General features: G+C 41.8%; 1 protein-coding gene across 1 annotated transcript in view; it reads right to left on the bottom strand.

The window, feature by feature from the left end:
* ERCC1 (ERCC excision repair 1, endonuclease non-catalytic subunit) overlaps positions 1 to 20,182 on the bottom strand; it is a 32,947-nt gene extending 12,765 nt beyond the window's left edge. The window contains exons 1-8 of the mRNA XM_073596997.1: positions 20,045 to 20,182; positions 13,953 to 14,096; positions 13,576 to 13,695; positions 11,601 to 12,011; positions 8,841 to 8,944; positions 4,481 to 4,580; positions 4,313 to 4,389; positions 2,617 to 2,716 (exon numbers count right to left, since the gene is read on the bottom strand). Coding sequence (XP_073453098.1) covers positions 2,617 to 2,716; positions 4,313 to 4,389; positions 4,481 to 4,580; positions 8,841 to 8,944; positions 11,601 to 12,011; positions 13,576 to 13,662 — 879 coding nt within the window. The 5' untranslated portion in view covers positions 13,663 to 13,695; positions 13,953 to 14,096; positions 20,045 to 20,182. The remainder of the gene's footprint in view (positions 1 to 2,616; positions 2,717 to 4,312; positions 4,390 to 4,480; positions 4,581 to 8,840; positions 8,945 to 11,600; positions 12,012 to 13,575; positions 13,696 to 13,952; positions 14,097 to 20,044) is intronic.
* Positions 20,183 to 20,817: the final 635 nt, after the last annotated feature.

The following is a 20,817-nucleotide window of genomic DNA, read 5'->3' as shown; positions in this document are numbered from 1 at the left end:
TGATCGGCGCATGGGGGAGTTACAAGCTTCTCCCCCCGCGGCTTTCAGCTGCTTAGTGACATACAGCGGTGATCGGTGCTTGTAACTCCCCATCACGCGATCACCGCTGACTGTCACCGCATCCTCCTTCATGCCCCCTCCGTTCCGCTGTCCCCCTCCGCTGTCCCTCTTCGTTCCGCTGTCCCCCTCTGTTCCACTGTCCCTCTCTGTTGTGCTGTCTCTCTCCATGTCCTCCTTTGTGTATGGACAGAGTCAGCTGACTCTTTCCATTCACATAACTGAAACATTGTAATCTCCTGCGATTACTGGAGAAGAGCCGCTGTCTTCTCTCCATTCATTCTCAGTGCAGCTGAGGCTGCAGAGAAAGATACTGGGGAATCTCTATCCTCGGTCTCTTTCTCTGTCTCAAGGGGGAGATTTCAGGGGTCTGTTAAGACCCCTGATATCTCACCAAAGCCCCCCAACAGGGCTAATTAAAAAAAAAAAAAAAAAACACACACATATTGCAATAAATAAACAAAAAAATATTATTGTAAAAAAATAATAAAAATGTAAATAAAAAAACCACACAGACACCGTTCACCCCCTCCGCCCCTCTAAAAAAAAAAAAGAAAAAAAAGAAAGCATTGTTAAAAAAAAAAAAAAAAAAAAAACACAACACTGTCACGTGACATTAAAAAAAAAAAGTATCGGTATCGGTGAGTACTTGAAAAAAAGTATCAGTACTTGTACTCGGTCCTAAAAAAGTGGTATCGGGACAACCCTAAAAGGAAACTATGAGAGCAAGCCTGGAGTTCCGCTACAAAGATAAAGGGCAACTATGAGAGCAAGCCTGGAGTTACGCTACAAGGATAAAGGGAAACTATGAGAGCAAGCCTGGAGTTCCGCTACAAGGATAAAGGGAAACTATGAGAGCAAGCCTGGAGTTCCGCTACAAGGATAAAGGGAAACTATGAGAGCAAGCCTGGAGTTCCGCTACAAGGATAAACTATGAGAGCAAGCCTGGAGTTCCGCTACAAAGATAAAGGGCAACTATGAGAGCAAGGTAAAAACAAAAATTGCGCTTACACTAATATATATAAGCAGCGACTAAAAAGTAGTAAACCATAAATCATATATATATCAAAAAAGTCACGCTAAAAATTAGAGGTAAAAAACTTCATAAAGATATGAAGGTGAATAGTGATCATTAGGTAGATGAATTTCATAAGAGTGCTGAGCAATGTAAATACACGCTTTAAAAATAAATGCTGTTGGTTAAATAGGACACAGAAATCATTGACTATGTCCGTATGAAAGGATCAATATTGCATGACCCAATCGGTGACAAGTAAATATCTCAAATAACTGTAGGGATAATAATGTGACAAATCTGTGACTAAAAAACTGAACCGTGATGAATGAAGAAAAAAATATAATATAAATGAATAAAAAATGAATAAAAAATATAATATAAATGAATAAAAAAATAAAAATACAATAAACCCAAAATAAGTCCGTGACTCAACAAAAACAATAATAATGGAAGTCCATCCGTGCTAGATTGATATGCAAAGAAAATAACTTGTCTCCCAGTGCTCTGTGAAATAATGTAACAAAATCTTGCTGTGGTAAAAATTAGAGTGCGTAGACAGACCTCCACCTCTTGGAAAAATTGCTGCCTCTTACCAGACAAAAATGGTCTCTTAATTACAGGAGACCCAGGGAGCGGATGGCTGCAACCCCAGCCAGGGATCTTAAAGGCAGGCACTCAGCATCCAGATCCAGGGACTCTCTCCCACCAGCCTTCTCCTCACGTGTTCAGACTCAGTATTTTTATTTTTTTATTCATTTATATTATATTTTTTTCTTCATTCATCACGGTTCAGTTTTTTAGTCACAGATTTGTCACATTATTATCCCTACAGTTATTTCAGATATTTACTTGTCACCGATTGGGTCATGCAATATTGATCCTTTCATACGGACATAGTCAATGATTTCTGTGTCCTATTTAACCAACAGCATTTATTTTTAAAGCGTGTATTTACATTGCTCAGCACTCTTATGAAATTCATCTACCTAATGATCACTATTCACCTTCATATCTTTATGAAGTTTTTTACCTCTAATTTTTAGCGCGACTTTTTTGATATATATATAACTATGAGAGCAAGCCTGGAGTTCCGCTACAAAGATAAAGGGGAAACTATCATATTGTCCATTCAGAGCAAATAATCTATTCTAGGAAGCAAAGAAGATCATTATTCCTCTGTAACCTCTTACTTAGAGTTCTGCCAGGCAGATAGAGCAAAGAACATAAGTATGAGTGGGTGGGAATGGCCTATCAAGAGAACTTGTCACTTTCCTTTAAATAGACAAAACAACAGATTTGTTGCTTTAAAGTTTTTGGTTTGGATGAGGTTAAGTGCAAGAGTCAACATTAAAAGGTAAGGTAAAAGTTTCAGGATTAGGTTAAGGCTTGCTTTCAACACCAAAGCCGGCCTCCCATATCATGCCACGAACTACCAGTATGAAAATCACAGAACTGAAACAGGAATTCCCGTTTAATGTATACCCTTATGTACAAAATGTTTGACAAAGGCCACTTCTCTCTGGCCTCCATTGTATTCTCACCCTGGACATGAAATCACTTTCAGTCCTCTCCTTCAAGGCATCAGCTGGCTTTTGCTCATAACACTTGTAGGTCTCCAGGTAACGGGCCGCCTCCTCGGGACTAAAAGAAAGAGGCACGGTGCAATTAAAGTCAATAAAATCTAGGTCAAAAATTAAAAATGCAGACATTCAAGCTCTTTTTATAGCTCTGTATACAATCATACACATATTTAGGAAAAAACAATGCTAAAATATTATTTATGGAGCCTGAAGATCACCAGGCACATGTGCCGACATATCACACTTCAAGCTCTAGTAAGTGTGCTTTTCTTCTCCTTCATAGGTCATTGCTGTAAATGACTTAACTACAAAAATTAAATTGGGAAACTGTTTCAATAGTTAGAGCAGGATGGGATTACCCCTGTGACTACTGAACCCGGAAGCGGTATATTCACAGCTGTCAAAGGGTTCACAGTACACAGAAGTGGTGGGTTTACAGCTGTCATTCCTTGGCTACTAAAGACAATACTGTATGTGTTTGATTAGCTGCATTGGAGGGCAGGGGAGACATTGGGAGTCTAATAGACCCCCCCAATGTTCTCATAAAGAGTACCCATCACATGCCCAATAGTATCATATAGGGATAGCAATAAAGTTAAATAAAGAAAAAAAAATGAAATTGAGTGCACAAAAAAAAGTTATAAATAAAAACTTTTTAAAGCACCCTGTCAACCCCCAATTAAAATGCACAGTGTAGGGCAAGCACATGTATCATTGCGAACATTACAGCGAACAATTCTAGGGCCATAAATCATTGTTATCTCTAAACTTATAACCAGTAAAGGCCTTTAAAGCAAATCCTTTGGAGAATTTTGGGTACCATGTCTTTTTTTTACGATTTCATGGGTGTGCTCAATTTTGAAGCTTGACATGTTTGATGTCTATTTAATTGACACAGCCCATCTTTTATATTTTACCAAAAATTGGATAGAATATTTTATTTGTTTGCGCTAGAACTCAGTTTAGAGTATTTTTCCCAAAAAAACAATGAGATTTGATAAATATACGCACATTTATCGTGCAACATAAAAAATTTCGCAACTACCACCATTTTATTCTCCAAAGTAATTTTAACCAGTTCCTGGCTGCCTGCCTTACATACACTGCGGCAAGGCGGCTCTATTGCGCAAAATCATGTACCGGTATGTGATTTTTTTTCAAAAGCCAGGGGGGGGGGTCATGTGTGCCGTCGGAGACGCGATTGCGTGCTGATTGCCCACAAGGGTAGCCAATCAGCGGGCCCGGTGGACAACCCATCCACGATCGCTCCCCACAGAGATGTCAGGCATGGACACTGCGATCTAGTGTTCCTGCTAATCAGGAACACGGGTCACTGTCCACGCAGTGAGCCCACGCCCCGCCCCCCCCCCACGGTAAGAAAGCACAATTAGGGAATACACTTAACCCTTTGGTCACCCCTGATGTTAACCCCTTCCCTGCCAGTGTCATTTATACAGTGTCAGTGCATATTTTTAGCACTGATCACTGTAATAATGTCACTAGTTCCCAAAAAAAAAAAAGTGTCAAAAGTGTCAGCTAGGTGTCCAATCTGTAAGCTGCAATGTCGCAGTCCCGCTAAAATAAAATCAGTACAAATTTAAATCTTGGTAAACTTGTTAAGGATCAGGTTTTTTATTCAGCATAAATAAGGAGTCACCTCCAGCTCAGTATCAGGGTAAGGTCGGAAAGGATGCAGATTTTGGCCAATTCCTTCAGTGCAAAATGGGGATCTTTCTGCAAACAAAACATAAATGTTGATAAATCAAAATTTCCTTTAAGAAAGCAGCACAAATAGAAAACTTTTACATTAATGCAGAGCACTGACCACGTCGACTTGCACCAAGAGGACCCGCAGAGCATAGGCCTGGCCCAACGTCTTCAGCCGGCTGTGTATGTACTCTGGGTTCAGGTTGTGGTACCTCAAACTGAAATCACAAAAGACTACTCAAAAAAAGATCCAGTACATCTAAATGTCAAAAGACTTCTGAAAATGCTAACTGCCTGGCTGCCATGTTGATTTTCAGGCTTCAATACAAGTAAACCAACAAGGAGCCTCAATGTAAAGTCAAAAGTCCTGCACATTTATTCTGGGTCAAAGACTCAATGTGTGCCAGCCAGAAGTTCTGTATGACAGCCAGGCAAAAGTCATTTCTGAATGAGCCCACACATTTCTTGCCAGACAGGTCTCTTTTCAGTGCATATAAACTCAAGGACAGAAATTAAATATTTTGCCTGTCTCGGTCCAATGGATATGGACATCCCTCGTTCCCTGGATGGTGATATACAGCTGCTGGGCCCACCACGGGGAAGGGCTGGCTGGGTGATGTTTATTCTACATCCAGGGCATCTGTGGTATTGGGCTCATGTCATTACTTGGCATCTGTATCTAGAACTGTCACTCTAGGGCAGGACTATAGAATACCCCCCTCTGACCTAGAAGGGAGGGGTTCTGTAGTTCACAGAGGTATTCTGGGCAGGGCTGTTTAGCAGCAAATAAGAAACATTCGTTGCTGGGGATTTCATGCACTTAAAATTACAATTTGAATTCACACAAAAACTGCCCAAAAATGCTAAAAAGTCTTCCTTTAATCTATGGCAGGTACATACGGGTTTTAGACGGGATATTTGACAATCCACTTTTCCTTTTCCTTACAATTGCCTTACTGCCAGAACCTCAGCTGGAGGTCAAATCACAAATGCACAATTCTATCTACAAAAAATAAGGTGACAATTGCCTGTTCTGGTCATCATTTCGTATTTATAGGTGGATTCCAACCATCCTGGACAACTGCTGATTGGGGAAAGAGCCAACTGGGAGAGTTAGCAAATTGCCCCCTACCCCCCCCGTGCCCCTTTTTCACTAACCCCCCTCTACCCCATGACCTTTCCGCTTACCTATACTACCCTTCCCACCTCTACACCTAAATCTCTATCCCAATAAAATACACGCCCACCACTATCCTGGCTGGAGTGACAAATTCAAAGTATCTAGTAGTCAAACCCCACTGGTCTTCCGCTGATCTAAATCCTCAACTACGGAAAACACTAAAAAAGTTTTCACCAACCTGTGTCTAGTTCCCTGACTTTGGCAAACAACACATGTACCTGTTACCCCCAACTCTACTCCAGGACCGTTCCAATCAGAAATTTTTTTGCTTTCTACACTTGTTTAAAGTGAAACTAAACTTAAAGCTGAGTTCAACCCAAAAATGGAACTTCCACTTTAAGTGCAGGTGACCCCTGACATGACACATTTGGCATGTCATTTTGGGGGGGGGGGGGGAGCAGATATCCTCTTTTTATAGGGATCCAGCTCCCACTTTCTCCTAGAGCTCCGTGGAGCTGGAAGCACGTTCACCTCTCCCCCCCCTCCCTTTCGGCAATCATCTGAGACACGTCACAGGTCCCAGATGATTGCCCGGCCAGTCACAGTGCGCAGTGCGGCTTGCGCATGTGCAGTGCGTGCCCAGCAGCCGGGCGCCCACAGCGACAATCCCGGTGCCACAGAGAGAAGGGGGAGAGGAGCGGGGCTTTGTTCACCCGCATCGCTGGACCCTGGGACAGGCAAGTGTCCGATTAATAAAAGTCAGCAGCTACACTTTTTGTAGCTGCTGACTTTTATATGGGTGGAACTCCACTTTAAAGTGCAAGTCCAGGCAAAAACTAACTAACTCTCTGCTACATTCTAAACCTAATCTATCTAACCCTGTAAGGCAAACCTTGCTGTACTTACCTATTCTGCAGCCGATCCGGTTTCCAGAGGCGGAAGCTGTGTGCAGGAGAGGACCGACAACTGCTGTGAAATGGCTGGGAAGTGACGTCACCCATAGAGTTATTGTGGGGTTTCCGTTGTCGGCTGCCTCCACACTGAAGCCGCTGCTGACAGCTGATGCTGGGACCGGACTGGATCGGCTGCAGAATAGGCAAGTATAGCGATTTTTGCTTTACAGGGTTAGATAGATTAGGTTTAGAATGTGGCAGAGAGCAGGTTTAGCGAACTTCCACTTTAACAAATAAAGAAAAAAAAAAAAAACTGTGAGCAGGCTCTTTACTGCGGAAGAGACATGCTATGTTTCTACTGCAGGGGTCTCAAACTGGCGGCCCTCCAGCTGTTGCGAAACTACAAGTCCCATGAGGCATTGCAAGGCTGACAGTTACAAGAATGACTCTCACAGGCAGAGGCATGATGGGACTTGTAGTTTTGGAACAGCTGGATGGCCACCAGTTTGAGACCCCTGTTCTACTGCAATAACAAACACTTACCCGCCTGCCTTGTAGTCATCCAGTCATGCAGCTCAGCGTGCATCCCCAGTACACTCGGCTGTGCTGGAATAACAAACTCCCATGCGCATGCGCAGGATGACAACATTCTCTTACCAGTCGATCAAGAGGCACCCTAAAGTAGCCTGGGAGTAGTTGACAGAAGCTAGCGAGGAATTTAAGTGGAATGAGGAGCTGAGCGATTCCTGGAGTTGAGTTCCATTTTAAAATGTCACTAAACATACATCTTAAAAAAAATATGAATTCATACTTTATTACATGCTGTTCATACTCACTCACTATGAGATTTGTTTTCTGTATTCTGCAAAAAACCTGGTTGATCCTGCTGTTCTCTATCTCCCTCTTCTGTCCATGTCCCTAATTCAGCTGGGGATTTTGCAGAGCAGTGCTGGCAGCTTTGTACATGCTCAGTTTTCAGTGAGTTTCTATGCGGAGCATTTTGTCACCATCACATCTGAGCAGCTTATGTGACTGTGTCACACATGTGGGCGTATACACAGTGGTAAATGGCAGCCCACTCCCTCCCTCCTCCTCCATGTCCACTAACCAGCTAAACACAATGGGGGTGGATTATTACATGTAGATTGATGGAGGCTTCGCCTCCCACTTATTGTTACATAGTAGGCGAGGTTGAAAAAAGACACAAGTCCATCAAGTCCAAACTATGTGTGAATAAACATTGTAAGATGTAGGCTTGAGGGGCAATGCCAAAAAATAATAAAGATTTGATATTTAATATAGATTTGTATGACAATTTATAACAGTTTATTGATATTAAATATTTACTCTGTATTCCAAAGGTTGTGTTTTTTTTTTTGAACATGTGACCAGCAGTAGAGGACTAGAAGCTCTTCCTGCAATGGTTTCTCTGAAGACAGGCTGGAAATAAGCTGGGTCATGTGACAGCTGTAGATGGATTTGTAAAATAAAAAAAAAGTACTTACAGTAGAGTTTTTTTTATTAAAATAATTACAGTGCCATCATCCACATAGTTACATAGTAGGTGAGGTCGAAAAAAAGACACAAGCCCATCAAGTCCAACCTATGTGTGTGATTATATGTCAGTATTACATTGTATATCCCTGTATGTTGTTCAGGTGCTTATCTAAAAGTTTCTTGAAACGATCGATGCTCCCCGCTAAGACCACCGCCTGTGAAAGGGAATTCCACATCCTTGCCGCTCTTACAGTAAAGAACCCTCTACGTAGTTTAAGGTTAAACCTCTTTTCTTCTAATTTTAAGGAGTGGCCACGAGTCTTGTTAAGCTCCCACATACAGAAAAAAAAAAAAAAAGGGACAAATGTGAGGGTGAGGAAAATGCTGGATTTGTGAACAGGAGTATTGATGAGCAAATTATTCCCATTCAGATTGTTCAGGCCAAGCAGTGTGATTGTAAATAAACGGTACTTTTAGGTATAGATGAGTATGTGACTCACTCCATGTGACAGCTCCAGGCCATTCAACACTGTCACACAGGGCATTTATAGTTCTGTGTAACTTACTTGTAACTAAAGCTGGCCATAGATGTTATTTTTTTTTTTTTTGATCAGACAAATAGATTCCCCCATCTACACAATTGGGGTGGATGAATGAATCCTTCCTGCTGTACGATTGTATTCTAACAGCAGGGACTCCTCTGCTGTCAAAGTACACTGACCCAATTAGCTGCAGTGCTAATCAAAACACAAATTTTCCAACATTCCCGTTCGTAAGAAGTCCATCATCGTATGCTATGGCGGCTTACGGTCAGACCATTAACTGAGGCTAGAGCTGCCATTTCTGGATGCAAACTGTCTGCGTCCAGGGACACTCAGAGTCCCCAATCGCCTGTAACCACTTGGCTGCGAGTCTTGGCTCACAGCTCGGCAGTGTAACAATGACATAAGATAGAAACAGTGACTCACCTAAGGAACAGAGCACAGCAAGTGTCCCCCAACACGTAGTCTGGTACAATTTCTCCAAACTCCCACGGGATATTCCGGACGTGCTTAAGAAGCGGATTCCCCCTCTGTAGGAAACAGAAGCCTTCACATATCAAGGCTATAGATGGAGAAAACATTTTCTAACCCATTAAAGCGGAGTTCCGCTTAAAAAAAAAAAAAACAATTAAAAGTCAGCAGCTACAAATACTGCAGCTGCTGACTTTTAATAATTGGACACTTACCTGTCCCAGGGTCCAGCGATGCGGGGGAACGAAGCCCCGCTCATCTCCCCCTCCTCTCTGTGACGCCGGCATTGTAACTGTGGGCGCCCGACTGTGGCTTCACAGACAGGCACGCACTGAGCATGTGCCATCCGCGAGCCACACCGTGACTGGCCAGGCAATCACCTGCGACCTGTGACGCACCCCAGATGATTGCCGAGAGGGAGGGGGGGGGGAAGAGGAGAGGTGATCTCCCTTCCGATGCCGCGGTGCGCTGGGAGCAAGTGGGAGCTGGATGGATAGAGTGCTCTGGTGGAGCTAGAGAATGCCAACAACAGAGCCACTGTGTTGATTCGCAGAACTTAAAGTGCTGCTGTGAACCTAGATCTGCTGCGGGAGCACAGAATTCTAGTCATAATGTAAATGTATGTAGAGCAGATTTAGGTTTAGTTCTGGTTTAATTTGCCCTCGCCCAGAGGAGGTGACAGGGAGAGAAGGCTACTAGGGAGAGAAACATGGTGGATTTTTAGATTAAAAACTAGATCACCTCAGAGGTTAAACCTGGGGTGGAATCTGGACTTGTACTTACATTAAGAATACCTCTCCCTAGAGCCTGCTCTCTTCTGGTTTTTTTTTTTTTTTTTCACATACCTGGATTATTATTTTCATCTTTTTTATTTAATGTTTTTTTAATTTTATGGTGTGCTTTCTTATGCATATGTCTATACGTGTATGAACGTATGCATGTGTCTGTACATACATGTGCATCTTATCACTACAAGGTGTGTGAAAATTAGTGGCATACACAAGGATCGCCCTATATTTATTGCAGCTGAGTCTTTTTTGGATAATTGCCTGTGGTCAATTAAGACAATTAGGGTGGAGCCTGTGATCCTTAGAGCTACTATTTATTTCAAAGTTTTATGTCTGTAATGTGGTTATGACTAAGGCCTTATAGGCCGAAACGCGTCAAATGACCTTATCTGCGTTTGTTTACTGTGGCTATTCAATAAAATGAAGAAATTTTAGGAGCAACAACTGGAGTGCGGATCATTTTTTCCACATTAATTTGCACTGGGCCTGAGGTTTGCTTGTCAGTTTTTCCTGATCCCTAAGCAGGACATTACCTTCATTGCTAAAGATTTAGAAAGTTAGGTGGAAAGGAGTGCCCAGTGTCCAACAATATGCAAGTTGAAAGGCGAGTTAGAAGGTGTCTATTGAAAATAGAAAAAAAGTACATCGAGCCAACATGTTTTGGGGGAACGAGGACTCTTTTGTTCTTTTGCCTCTGCAACCAAAGCCAACACTCTGACAGTTATTGTTTGTATTTTTTGCTATTAACACACCTGATTTGGAACACTCCTCCCCTTTTAGCATGCAACAGCAAGAAGGGGTAGTCTTTGTTCCCTCGAAAACACGTTGGCTTGGTGTACTTGTTTCTATTTGAAATAAATGCCCTTAACTCACCTTTCAACTTGCATAATATTGGACACCGGGTGCTCCATTCCAACTACCTTTCTAAGTCAACGTGTGGAAATGACCACAAGGCCGTACCAAAAGGCAGCAGCCCAAGCCCCAAGAGGGCTCACTGCCACTACTCACAAATTGGGCACAAACCACTGGAAGGGACTTCTTCCGTCTCGCCCACGCTATCACCCACCCACGACCAGCAACTGATCGAGTCAGTCCAGTGCGGTCTCCAGCGCTAACGAGTTAATTGTGAAAGAAGAAGAAATACAGAGGTTTCTACTTTTGACCTTCTCCAGAAAATGCTAACTGCCTGGCTTCAAAACTGACCACAAACAAGCATGCTGATAAGCCGTTCATACAACACTTGATGCATGCTTATTGTGTGCCAGTTCCTCAGAAAGTACTGAATTTGAAAGGTACTATCTAGTTAGTAGTCAACAGAACAGAAATGGGAAAGTCTTCCAGTGGCAACTACCCTGTTTCCCCGAAAATAAGACCTAGCGCGATTGTCAGTGATGGCTGCAATATAAGCCCTACCCCAAAAATAAGCCCTACCCTGAAAATAAGACCTACAAGGACTTTAACTAGGGCTTATTTGGGGGGGGGGTAGGGCTTATATTGCAGCCATCACCGACAATCATGCTAGGTCTTATTTTCGGGGAAACAGGGTAGCTAAGAGGATTTCTTCTTGCTTCCTGTTGTGTTTCCAAGACAGGAAGTGAAGGACAATTTACCACATGGAACACAGACTAGCAGGGGTTTTAACTCTTCACTCCCCTATCCCAAAGTTACAAAAACATTTGTTCCCAGAAAAATGCATGTAGTCTTGGATGCACAAGCATTTTGTACACATGTACAATTTATGTGCTTTAATGAGGGTTTTTCTCCAATTTTCTTTCATTTGCATTTTCAGTTTAGTAGAGAGGTGGTATTTATTTCAGGAAAGTGGGGAGGTAGCTTACAGGAGGAGCAGATTGGTTTCTAGGAGTAACACAGGCAGCTGTTCCTCTAGAGATGTTCACTTATGAACAGCTAGTCTGTTTTCTCTTACCTGTCGTGTGCTGACCACAATACAGCTCTTCCCACCGACTGACTTTACCACTGAGATGGCTGACGGTCCTCCAACAGAACTGGCCACCTTCGCAGGATCCCCCTTCCCGTTTTCAATCTTCTGTTCTGTCCCCAAACCTTCCTTCCCACTTAGAGACTTATCTTCTGAGCCCAAGTCTTTATTCATGGCTTGAGGATATTGTTGCAGACTGGAAGACTCCTCCCGAATCTTCTGTGGTGAGCCAAAATGCTCTACCAGCGGTTTGTGCTCCAGACTTGATGTCTGCTTGACATCTGCATTCTTTCGTTCTGTGACCTTGGGTTCCCTTTTGAAAATATAATCTGCATAACTGCTGCCTGACACCACATCTGTGGATGAAACTGATGAAGGGGCATGAAACAAGGAACGTACCTGCCAGGCAAAAAAAACAAACAAAATCAAGTTAAAAACCCGTGTTGATGGGCATTTGTTTGCTTCAAGCATTCCAGTAGACTTGTATGGGAGTGCAAAATGACAGAGAACTCCGTAAGCCCCAGTGAAGACGTCCTTTCGGAGGAAATGCTTAAGGCAGACCCAAGCGGTGACGTCATAACACCTGCCAGGGTGATTGATGGATGACTGATATGCATTGTACCTTTTTCTTGTTCGAGAGTACATGCCTACGTTTTAATGTACTTCACTATGGGGATTATTCTCCTTGCTCTTTCCCCCTGTGTGAGTGATTGATGTGGCACCTATGATGTGAAATTTGTACTAGGCTGTTTGGAAGCATTGAGAGCTGCATCTGGGACTGATCATTTATAGCATCCATTCATTGTGGTTTCTCCCATAAGTGCTGTTAGACCTCTTTGAATCCAAGGTCTAATTCTCTGGTAAGCAGCAGTGTGAATCTTTGGTGGCTGGTACACAGTGGTGGTGTGTCATAAGAATCATTCACACTGTTTGGTGGACGTAATATAAATGTGATATACACACTGGGGACTTTATATGATATGTATTTAGTTAAGTTGATTATTTAATTTAGGTCTTTATTGATTTTATTTTTAATAAGTTGCTGATCCGTCAAGGAATTCTGAAAGAATTTAGAAGCATCTCAAATTAATGCCATTGACATGTGCTCATAAAGGACCCCTTAACAATTACAACTGCAAAGTTTTACAGAGGTACAAGTGTTTTCGGTGTAGCAGTGATGCTAACACTTTGGTGGGCTTTTGAGGGAGCTGCTCATGTCAAGACCTTAACTTGTCCATTTTTGTAGACCCACAACAGAGCCACAACTGGAGTCTGAATCCCCACCACAAACTCACTTTTGCCCCTACTGGTACAAGCTACTTGACCTGCAGAGTAATTTAAAGAAGGTTGCTGCAACTTGGAAGGTGGTATTTGCAAGTCAAATGCACCTATTAATGATCTCAGAAGCATCTCAAACTGATCTCCAATCTAGGCTAAATACACCTAAAACACACTCGCCATTTGCCCTTTGACCCATACCCTTAAAGCTAATTTCCAGGAATCGAACCACTTTCTAAAATGTGTCGGATTCTATGGGTTATGTCCAATAAAGTGTATGGCACTTCATGGACTTATCTCTTTAAATACACAACTTACATTTTGTAATGCAAAGCCTTCTGTGAATGGACAGCAGAGGGGAGAGGTGGGAGGAGCTACTGCTGTGTGAAAAATAAGCATCTCTCCTGTTGGAGCACTGGGAGTATAGTGATGGCTTTACTTCCAGCGCTTAGTAAAACTGTCAGGTGTAAAAGAGAAGTCCATGAAATGGCGTGCACCTTGTTGGATTTAACTCATACTAAGCCAGCTCATTTTAGGAAGTGGCTGAATTCCAAGCGCTCGGCATTAAAAAGTATGCTTCTGATCCCTATAGAAGCAGGGAAGCCACTATTACATCATGAAGGAAGAATAATAGTCTATGAATTTATATACAGCTCACAAAGTGTAAGCCATTTTGCAGGCTCACCGGAACGGTCTCTGGCTCCTGAGATGGAATAATGAACCTTTTATTCCCCCCAGCTGCTGGCTTCTGTTCTTCTTTTTGCCCCTCCATCTTGTGACTTAGTCCGAGGGAGCTGATCAGCACCTAGACAAGCAAAAACAGAAAACATTTACTGCATTCAAGAGTTCACAACATTTCCCAGTACACTCTCATTATTAAGCTCTGTTTGACATTTACACTATGGAGAGTGCAGCAGAAGGGGTGAGACCTTCCTTCTAGGTGTCATAACAGGTGCAGCATAAAGGAAATGGAATATGCCACTGGTGACCCATATATTAAAAAAAAAAAAAAAAAAATAGTGAGTGGTTTAAACGAACAGCAATCACACACAACCAAGGTACCAGTTTTGGGTGGATTTAGCCTCTAAACTTGCAGTTTTCATCAAGAAACTCTAGAAGCTCCCAATCTCATGGCTTCTTCATGTAAAAGTTGGGTTATCATCTGCTTAATAAATTTGACCAATTCAGTTTCTATGTCGGGGTACTCTGGAAGATAAAAGCACAAAAGAAAATCAGTCAAACCTCAGCTAATGCCTGCAGTAGATAGTTGATAGACTTGATATAGGAAACTGGCATCTATGCCAACACTAATGGTTCTGACCAGCCATTATAAGACATTTCCTTTTGGACCGAAACACACCTCTGCAAGCAGACGCATTACCACAAGGCACGTTGCTTACATTAGTGCAGGCAGTGGCTCTCTAGAATGCAGATTGAGGGGCTCCAGAATGGTTATGATGAATGGAATTTTCAGTTTTCTGCTGCATAGTTATTCCCAGATTGGGTTCTGGAGTTCAGAGACTTCAACGAGTCTTGGGAGGGACGAAGCCACTAATCCTGTGTCCAGGTCCTACCGGAGACCAACAGGTTGAGTGTGCAGGTATGCACAGCCCTTATAATCAAGGGGCTGTCTATAGTTCAGGGCTCCACCTTGGAGACAGGAGGTCCCCACCCAGAAGCCATGGCATGGGCTATTGCAGCAGGGAGAGAGGGAGGTACTGAGTTTGGAGGGACCAGACCAAAGACCTAAGCTTGAGACCTGAGCAAGTGGTGCTGCAAGATGAAGCGGAGAGGCTGAATGTTGTTTTACATTTGTTTTCAAAATAATGATGAACCTTATTGGAACTCTTACTTCTCCTTTAACCAGTTCTCCACAGGCAGGCTGGATCATGTACATGTATGTCACCAGCTGATGCCATCACGTGATCACTATGCGAACACATGATCACAATGTAAACAACTGTTATGAATGCGTTTCATTCATAACAGCTGTGCTTAGTATTGTAATGCTATGATTGGCTCAGGTACCATGTGATAGCTGTGGACCAATCACAGCACACAATAGTAATCACAATTGTTATGAATGTAACCTATTAAAAAAAAAAAAAAAATCCCTGATCAACCCCCAGCGTAGTACAGTGCCACTATAGTGACACTGAACTACTCTGATAAAAGTATGTAAATAAATAATAGTAAAAAAAAAAAAAAAAAAGCAAAACTGTTAAAAAGAGAAAAAAGAATGAACTGAAGAATTAATTTTTTTTGTTTTTTGTTTTAACATACTGTCAGTATCCCTAATCACCACAAAAACCCCTGATCAACACATTGGTCATATGATGTTGTACTGCATTGGTGACAGTAAGCAAAAAAAAAAAAAAATTGCGAAAATAAATAAATAAATTTCATTTCCTAATATTCCCTTCTTAATATAAAATCGTGACAAAAAATTGCAACTTCAAAAAAACTTGCTATGGCTCTTACTAAATGCCTCAAACTGTCTACTTTCTAAAAAAGGGTCATCTGGGGGATATTTATACTGTCCTGGCATTTTGGGGACCTCAAGAAATGAGATAGACCGTCATTACATCATCGATCACTCTTCAAAGTATAAATACCATAGTTTGTACATACAAATCAATTAACATACACTTTATTAGGATTTTTCTTTTTTTGCCAATGATTTGTAGCAGAATACATTTTGGTCTAAATTCATGAATACATTTCATTTTATTGGACAAATTTATAACTAATATTTTTAGTCTTTTTTCCTTTACATAATAAAAAAAATCCAGTGGTGACTAAATACCACAAAAAAAAAAAAAAAAATCAAAATTTCATTTGCGTACAGTGTTGCATGGCCAGTTAAAGTAGCACAGTGCTAAAAAAAAAGTAAAAAATGGCCTGGTCATGAAGGGGGTAACCCCTTCCGGAGCTTTAGTGGTGTAATAAAAGTGGGCCATCAAGCCCTAAAAGTATTCCCTGGCCTGTCTGAACTCATTAGAAAGTACTACACCTTGAGAGAAATCCCAGAACAGCATTTCTCAGTCTTTTTAACACAGAGGAACCCTTTAAATAAAAAAAACAAAAACAACAAAAAAAAAAAAAACTATATCTACAACTCACAATACAATAGTCGATGGTCAGTGGGAAGAATGCTCCTTACATTTGTGGATATTGGGAAGAATTACCCCCTTACAGAAAGCTAAAAAAAAAAAAAAAATTCAATGGTGTCAGTGGGAACTTATCCGAGAGGCAGAAATTTCTCATTCCTTAAGGAACCCCTAATAAAATCTGGAGGAATCCTAGAGTTCCATGGAACCCTGGTTAAGGAACCCTGACCTAGAATATCACAACATACATTGCATCACATGGTAACGCACTACGTTGTGTTGTACCGTGTCAAACAAAATTCTGCAATGTCTGTTTTTTAGTCCATTACTGTGCATTGGCGGCCCATTTAATATAAATGGGCTTCTTATTGCAATGCATGTTAACATGTGATATAAGGGCTCATGCACACTGCATCTCAAAGAAGTGGCTCATACAGGCTTTAGAGCTTTTTTGAGCTAATTTCTTTTCTGCCTGGAAACTCCTCTCTATGTTAGCCAATGTGTCCATGCACACTTTGGCTTTTTCAGGAGTTTACATGCATATGCTCTTACAGGCTGAAAAACCCCACCAAACTTATATCTTTCAGAAGGAACTTTCGAGCATAAAAGGCACTTAAGTGCCCAAAAATGCGCGAGAAAGCGTGAAAACGCACAAAAAAAAAAAAAAATAGGAAAAATTAGCAGAGTGGAGGGTTTGTATAAAAACAAAAAAAAAAAAAAAACAAAAAAAAAAACACTTATGCTCAAAGAAGCTCAATAAAAACGTGCAAAAGAGTACAATAGTTTACAAAAAATGTACAATAGTTCAGCAGGGAGATCGCTGGACTAACCTCACATGTTTAGTACAGCGGCTCCCGACCGGAGCTGTCAGTCGTGGGTTGCACAAACAAAAACTGTAGCGTGTACCCGGCTTAAAGTGATTGTAAAAGTTGTATTTATTTTTTTCCAAGTAATATTATACTTAACTGCTCTGTGCAAGGGTTTTGCACAGGGAGGCCCCAATACTCCTTTTCTGGGGTCCCCCGGCGGCGCTCCTGGCCCCTCCTCTTCATTGGGTGCCCCCCCCCCCCACGGTGAGCTGCTTTCCATGGGGGCACCCGTGCGGGCGCGCTCCCAAGTCCTGCTGCTGCGTCTATTGACACAGACAGCAGGACTCGGCCCCGCCCCCCCCGTGTCACTGGATTTGATTGACAGCAGCGGGAGCCAATGGCTCCTGCTGCTATCAATCCAAAGAGGACCTGAGACAGCAGCTGGAGCTGCTGGGCTCATGCTCGTCGCTACAACGATCAGGTTCAGGTAAGAAAAAGGGGGGCTGCTGCACAGAAGGTTTTTCACCTTAATGGATAGAATGCATTAGCGTGAAAAACATGGGGACTTTACAACTTCTTTAGGAGCATATGCCTGTAAACTTCTGAAAAAGCCATAGAGGTTGATTTACTAAAGGCAAATCCACTGTGCACTACAAGAATGCACAAAAATGCCTTTTTTTAATTTTCCTTGCATGTCCCCCTCAGATCTACAGCAACTGCACTTGTAGCACACAGTGGATTTGCCTTTCGGCTGGGTTCACACCATCTTCGCATGCGGCTCACAGCAGGGGTCCCTGTTCACCGTTTTAGGTCCGATTTCAGCCCAAATTATTGGCTGCATTGGGACCTGAAATGGACCAAAAGACACACAGGCTCCTGTTTAAAATCGCACTGGAGCCGCAGCGGAGATATGTGAACCGGCTCCATAGGGAATCAGCATCCAATTCGCAATAGTGTGAACCCAGCCTAAGTAAATAATCCCCATAGTGTGCATGGACACATTGGCTAACATAGAGGGGAGTTTCCAGGCAGAAAAAAAGGAGAGCTCAAAAAACCTCACCTGTGATCTGTTTGCTTGTAATTAGTGTGTGTGTATATAAAAGGTCAATGAGTTTCTGGACTCCTGACAGACCCTTGCATCTTTCATCCAGTGCTGCACTGACGTTTCTGGATTCTGAGTCATGGGGAAAGAAAAAGAATTGTCAAAAGGATCTGCGGGAAAAGGTAGTTGTACTGTATAAAACAGGAAAGGGATATAAAAAGCAATCCAAGGAATTGAGAATGCCAATCAGCAGTGTTCAAACTCTAATCAAGAAGTGGAAAATGAGGTGTTCTATTGAAACCAAACCATGGTCAGGTAGACCAACTAAAATTTCAGCCACAACTGCCACGAAAATTGTTTGGGATGTAAAGAAAAACCCACAAATAACTTCAGGTGAAATACAGGACTCTTTGAAAACATGTGGTGTGGCTGTTTCAAGATGCACAATAAGGAGGCACTTGAAGAAAGTTGGGCTGCATGGTCGAGTCGCCAGAAGAAAGCCATTACTATGCAAATGCCACAAAGTATCCCACTTACAATACACCAAACAGCACAGAGACAAGCCTCAAACCTTCCGGCACAAAGTCATTCGGAGTGATGAGACCAAAATTTAGTTTTTTGGCCACAACCATAAACGTTACATTTGGAGAGGAGTCAACAAGGCCTATGATGAAAGGTACACCATTCCTACTGTGAAACACGGAGGTGGATCACTGATGTTTTGGGGATGTGTGAGCTACAAAAGGCACAGGAAATTTGGTCAAAATTGATGACAAGATGAATGCAGTATTTTATCAAAAAATGCTGGAGGAACATTTGCATTCATCAGCCATGAAGCTGCGCATGGGACGTACTTGGACATTCCAACATGACAATGATCCAAAACACAAGGCCAAGTCAACCTGTCATTGGCTACAGCAGAATAAAGTGAAGGTTCTGGAGTGGTCATCTCAGTCTCCTGACCTCAATATCATTGAGCCACTCTGGGGAGATCTCAAACGTGCAGTTCATGCAAGACAGCCCCAGAATTTACAAGAACTGGAGGCTTTTTGCCAAGAGGAATGGGCAGCTTTACCATCTGAGAAGATAAAGAGCATCATCCACAAATACCACAAAAGACTTCAAGCTGTCATTGATGTTAAAGGGGGCAATACACGGTATTAAGAACTGGGGTATGTAAACTTTTCATCAAGGTTAAGGATGAGCTCAGGCACGTTCGCAAGCCGCACATGCAGAGCCCGCCAGGAAGTCAGCACTGCATAGCACCAATCACAGGCAGTGAGACATTTCCCGATCTCTGCAGCCGCGCATCGGGACAATGTCTCACTGCCTGTGATTAGCGCTGTGCAGACTTCCTGGCGGGCTCTGCATGTGCGGCTTGTGAACATGCCTGAGCTCATCCTTAATCAGGGTCATTTGGGTAGTTTCTGTTGTCATAATTAAAAAAGGAGTAAACACAATTGATTGATAATAAATGGCTTCAGCCAAATACTAACCATGAGTGAAAGAAAAGTTTTTGTGTTATTCATATTCTTTGAAAAATGTCCAAGAAATCATTCTGCCAGGGTATGTAAATGGGAACAACTGTATGTGTTGAAAAACATATATATATATATATATATATATATATATATATATATATATATATAGTCTGTTTACACCTGCCTTTCCATAGATCAGGTCCACTTGAAAAACAGACAGTTAGACCCGATCAGAAAGTCTACGTGAAAGGATCCAAAAAAAAAAAAAAAGAGAAAAACCCCAAAAAACAGCAACAACAAAAAAGCCTTTCCCTTCCTCCTATCTTTGGGTGCACGCTCCCTGCAGCACATTCTCAGTGCACTGCACCCTCCCAGCAACTATTAAGTGTCAACAATGTGCAGAAGTGACATCATCGTTTCACAAAAAAAGGGGCAAAGAAGATGGCAGCTTAGGGGCAGAAATCGCAGAGCTGTCAGCGCGGTAGGAGGGCAAAAACCACAAAGGACAATCCGATATGCACACTTTCACATTATGGCCAAAGCTGCAGCTGCTCACTTTTACTATAATCCCACTTTAAACATAAAATAATGACAATACAACCTATATAGTCTGGGTGTGACTTCACAATATCACAAATAACATATGAGGATCAGATTCTGTACAAGAGCCTCACTGCAGGCACACAAAATCCCCACCTCTCTTTATATTTACCATTTTTTAGGTGATCTGATCATCTGAGTCCTTAGATACATAAAAAGTTATGTCCAGCAGACAGGGACTTCTAGCATTTCCAGGGCAAAAGGAAGTCAGAGGAGCAGTGCAGGCTGGGAAATGTAGTTATAGTGGAACGTCAGCCATGTTGGTACTCTGGACAGAAGCTTGAACGTCGGCCATGGTACACCCAATTCATAATATACTACAGAACTGACATTGTAATGCGGAGGTTTGACCACTAGGTGTCATTGTTTCACTAAATCTAAACTGCTGTGTCCAAAGCATGGCAATATAATGTAATGTAAATGATATTATTATATTATAATATATATTTATAAAATAAATATATATAATTACAATATAATGTAAATGATATTATTATATTATAATATATGTATTATAAAAGGTGTCATTGTTTCACTAAATCTAAACCATTATGACCAAAGCATGGCATGTATTATTATTTTTATTCATGTCATGTATTATTTTGTGACAAACTATTTTGTAAACGTGTTATTATGTGATTGATATATATCTATATATATATATATATATATATATATATAAAATATAATGTCATAGCTCCCAACTGTCCCTGATTTGGAGGGACTGTCCCTGATTTGGAGCAATGTCCCTCTGTCCCTCTTTCCTCCTCATTTGTCCCTCATTCTGGTCTGATCCATATAGTCATAGGTGTGCACAGCCTATTGCATTAGGGTGTGCACCCCAAAGCTCAAACACACACTACTCACTACTACTCACATAACTCA

This window comes from Aquarana catesbeiana, linkage group LG08 (genome assembly GCF_042186555.1).
Source record: "Aquarana catesbeiana isolate 2022-GZ linkage group LG08, ASM4218655v1, whole genome shotgun sequence".
NCBI classification, from domain to species: Eukaryota; Metazoa; Chordata; class Amphibia; order Anura; family Ranidae; genus Aquarana; species Aquarana catesbeiana.
Note: the sequence above shows the minus strand (reverse complement) of the source record. Positions and strands in the feature narration are given on the sequence as shown.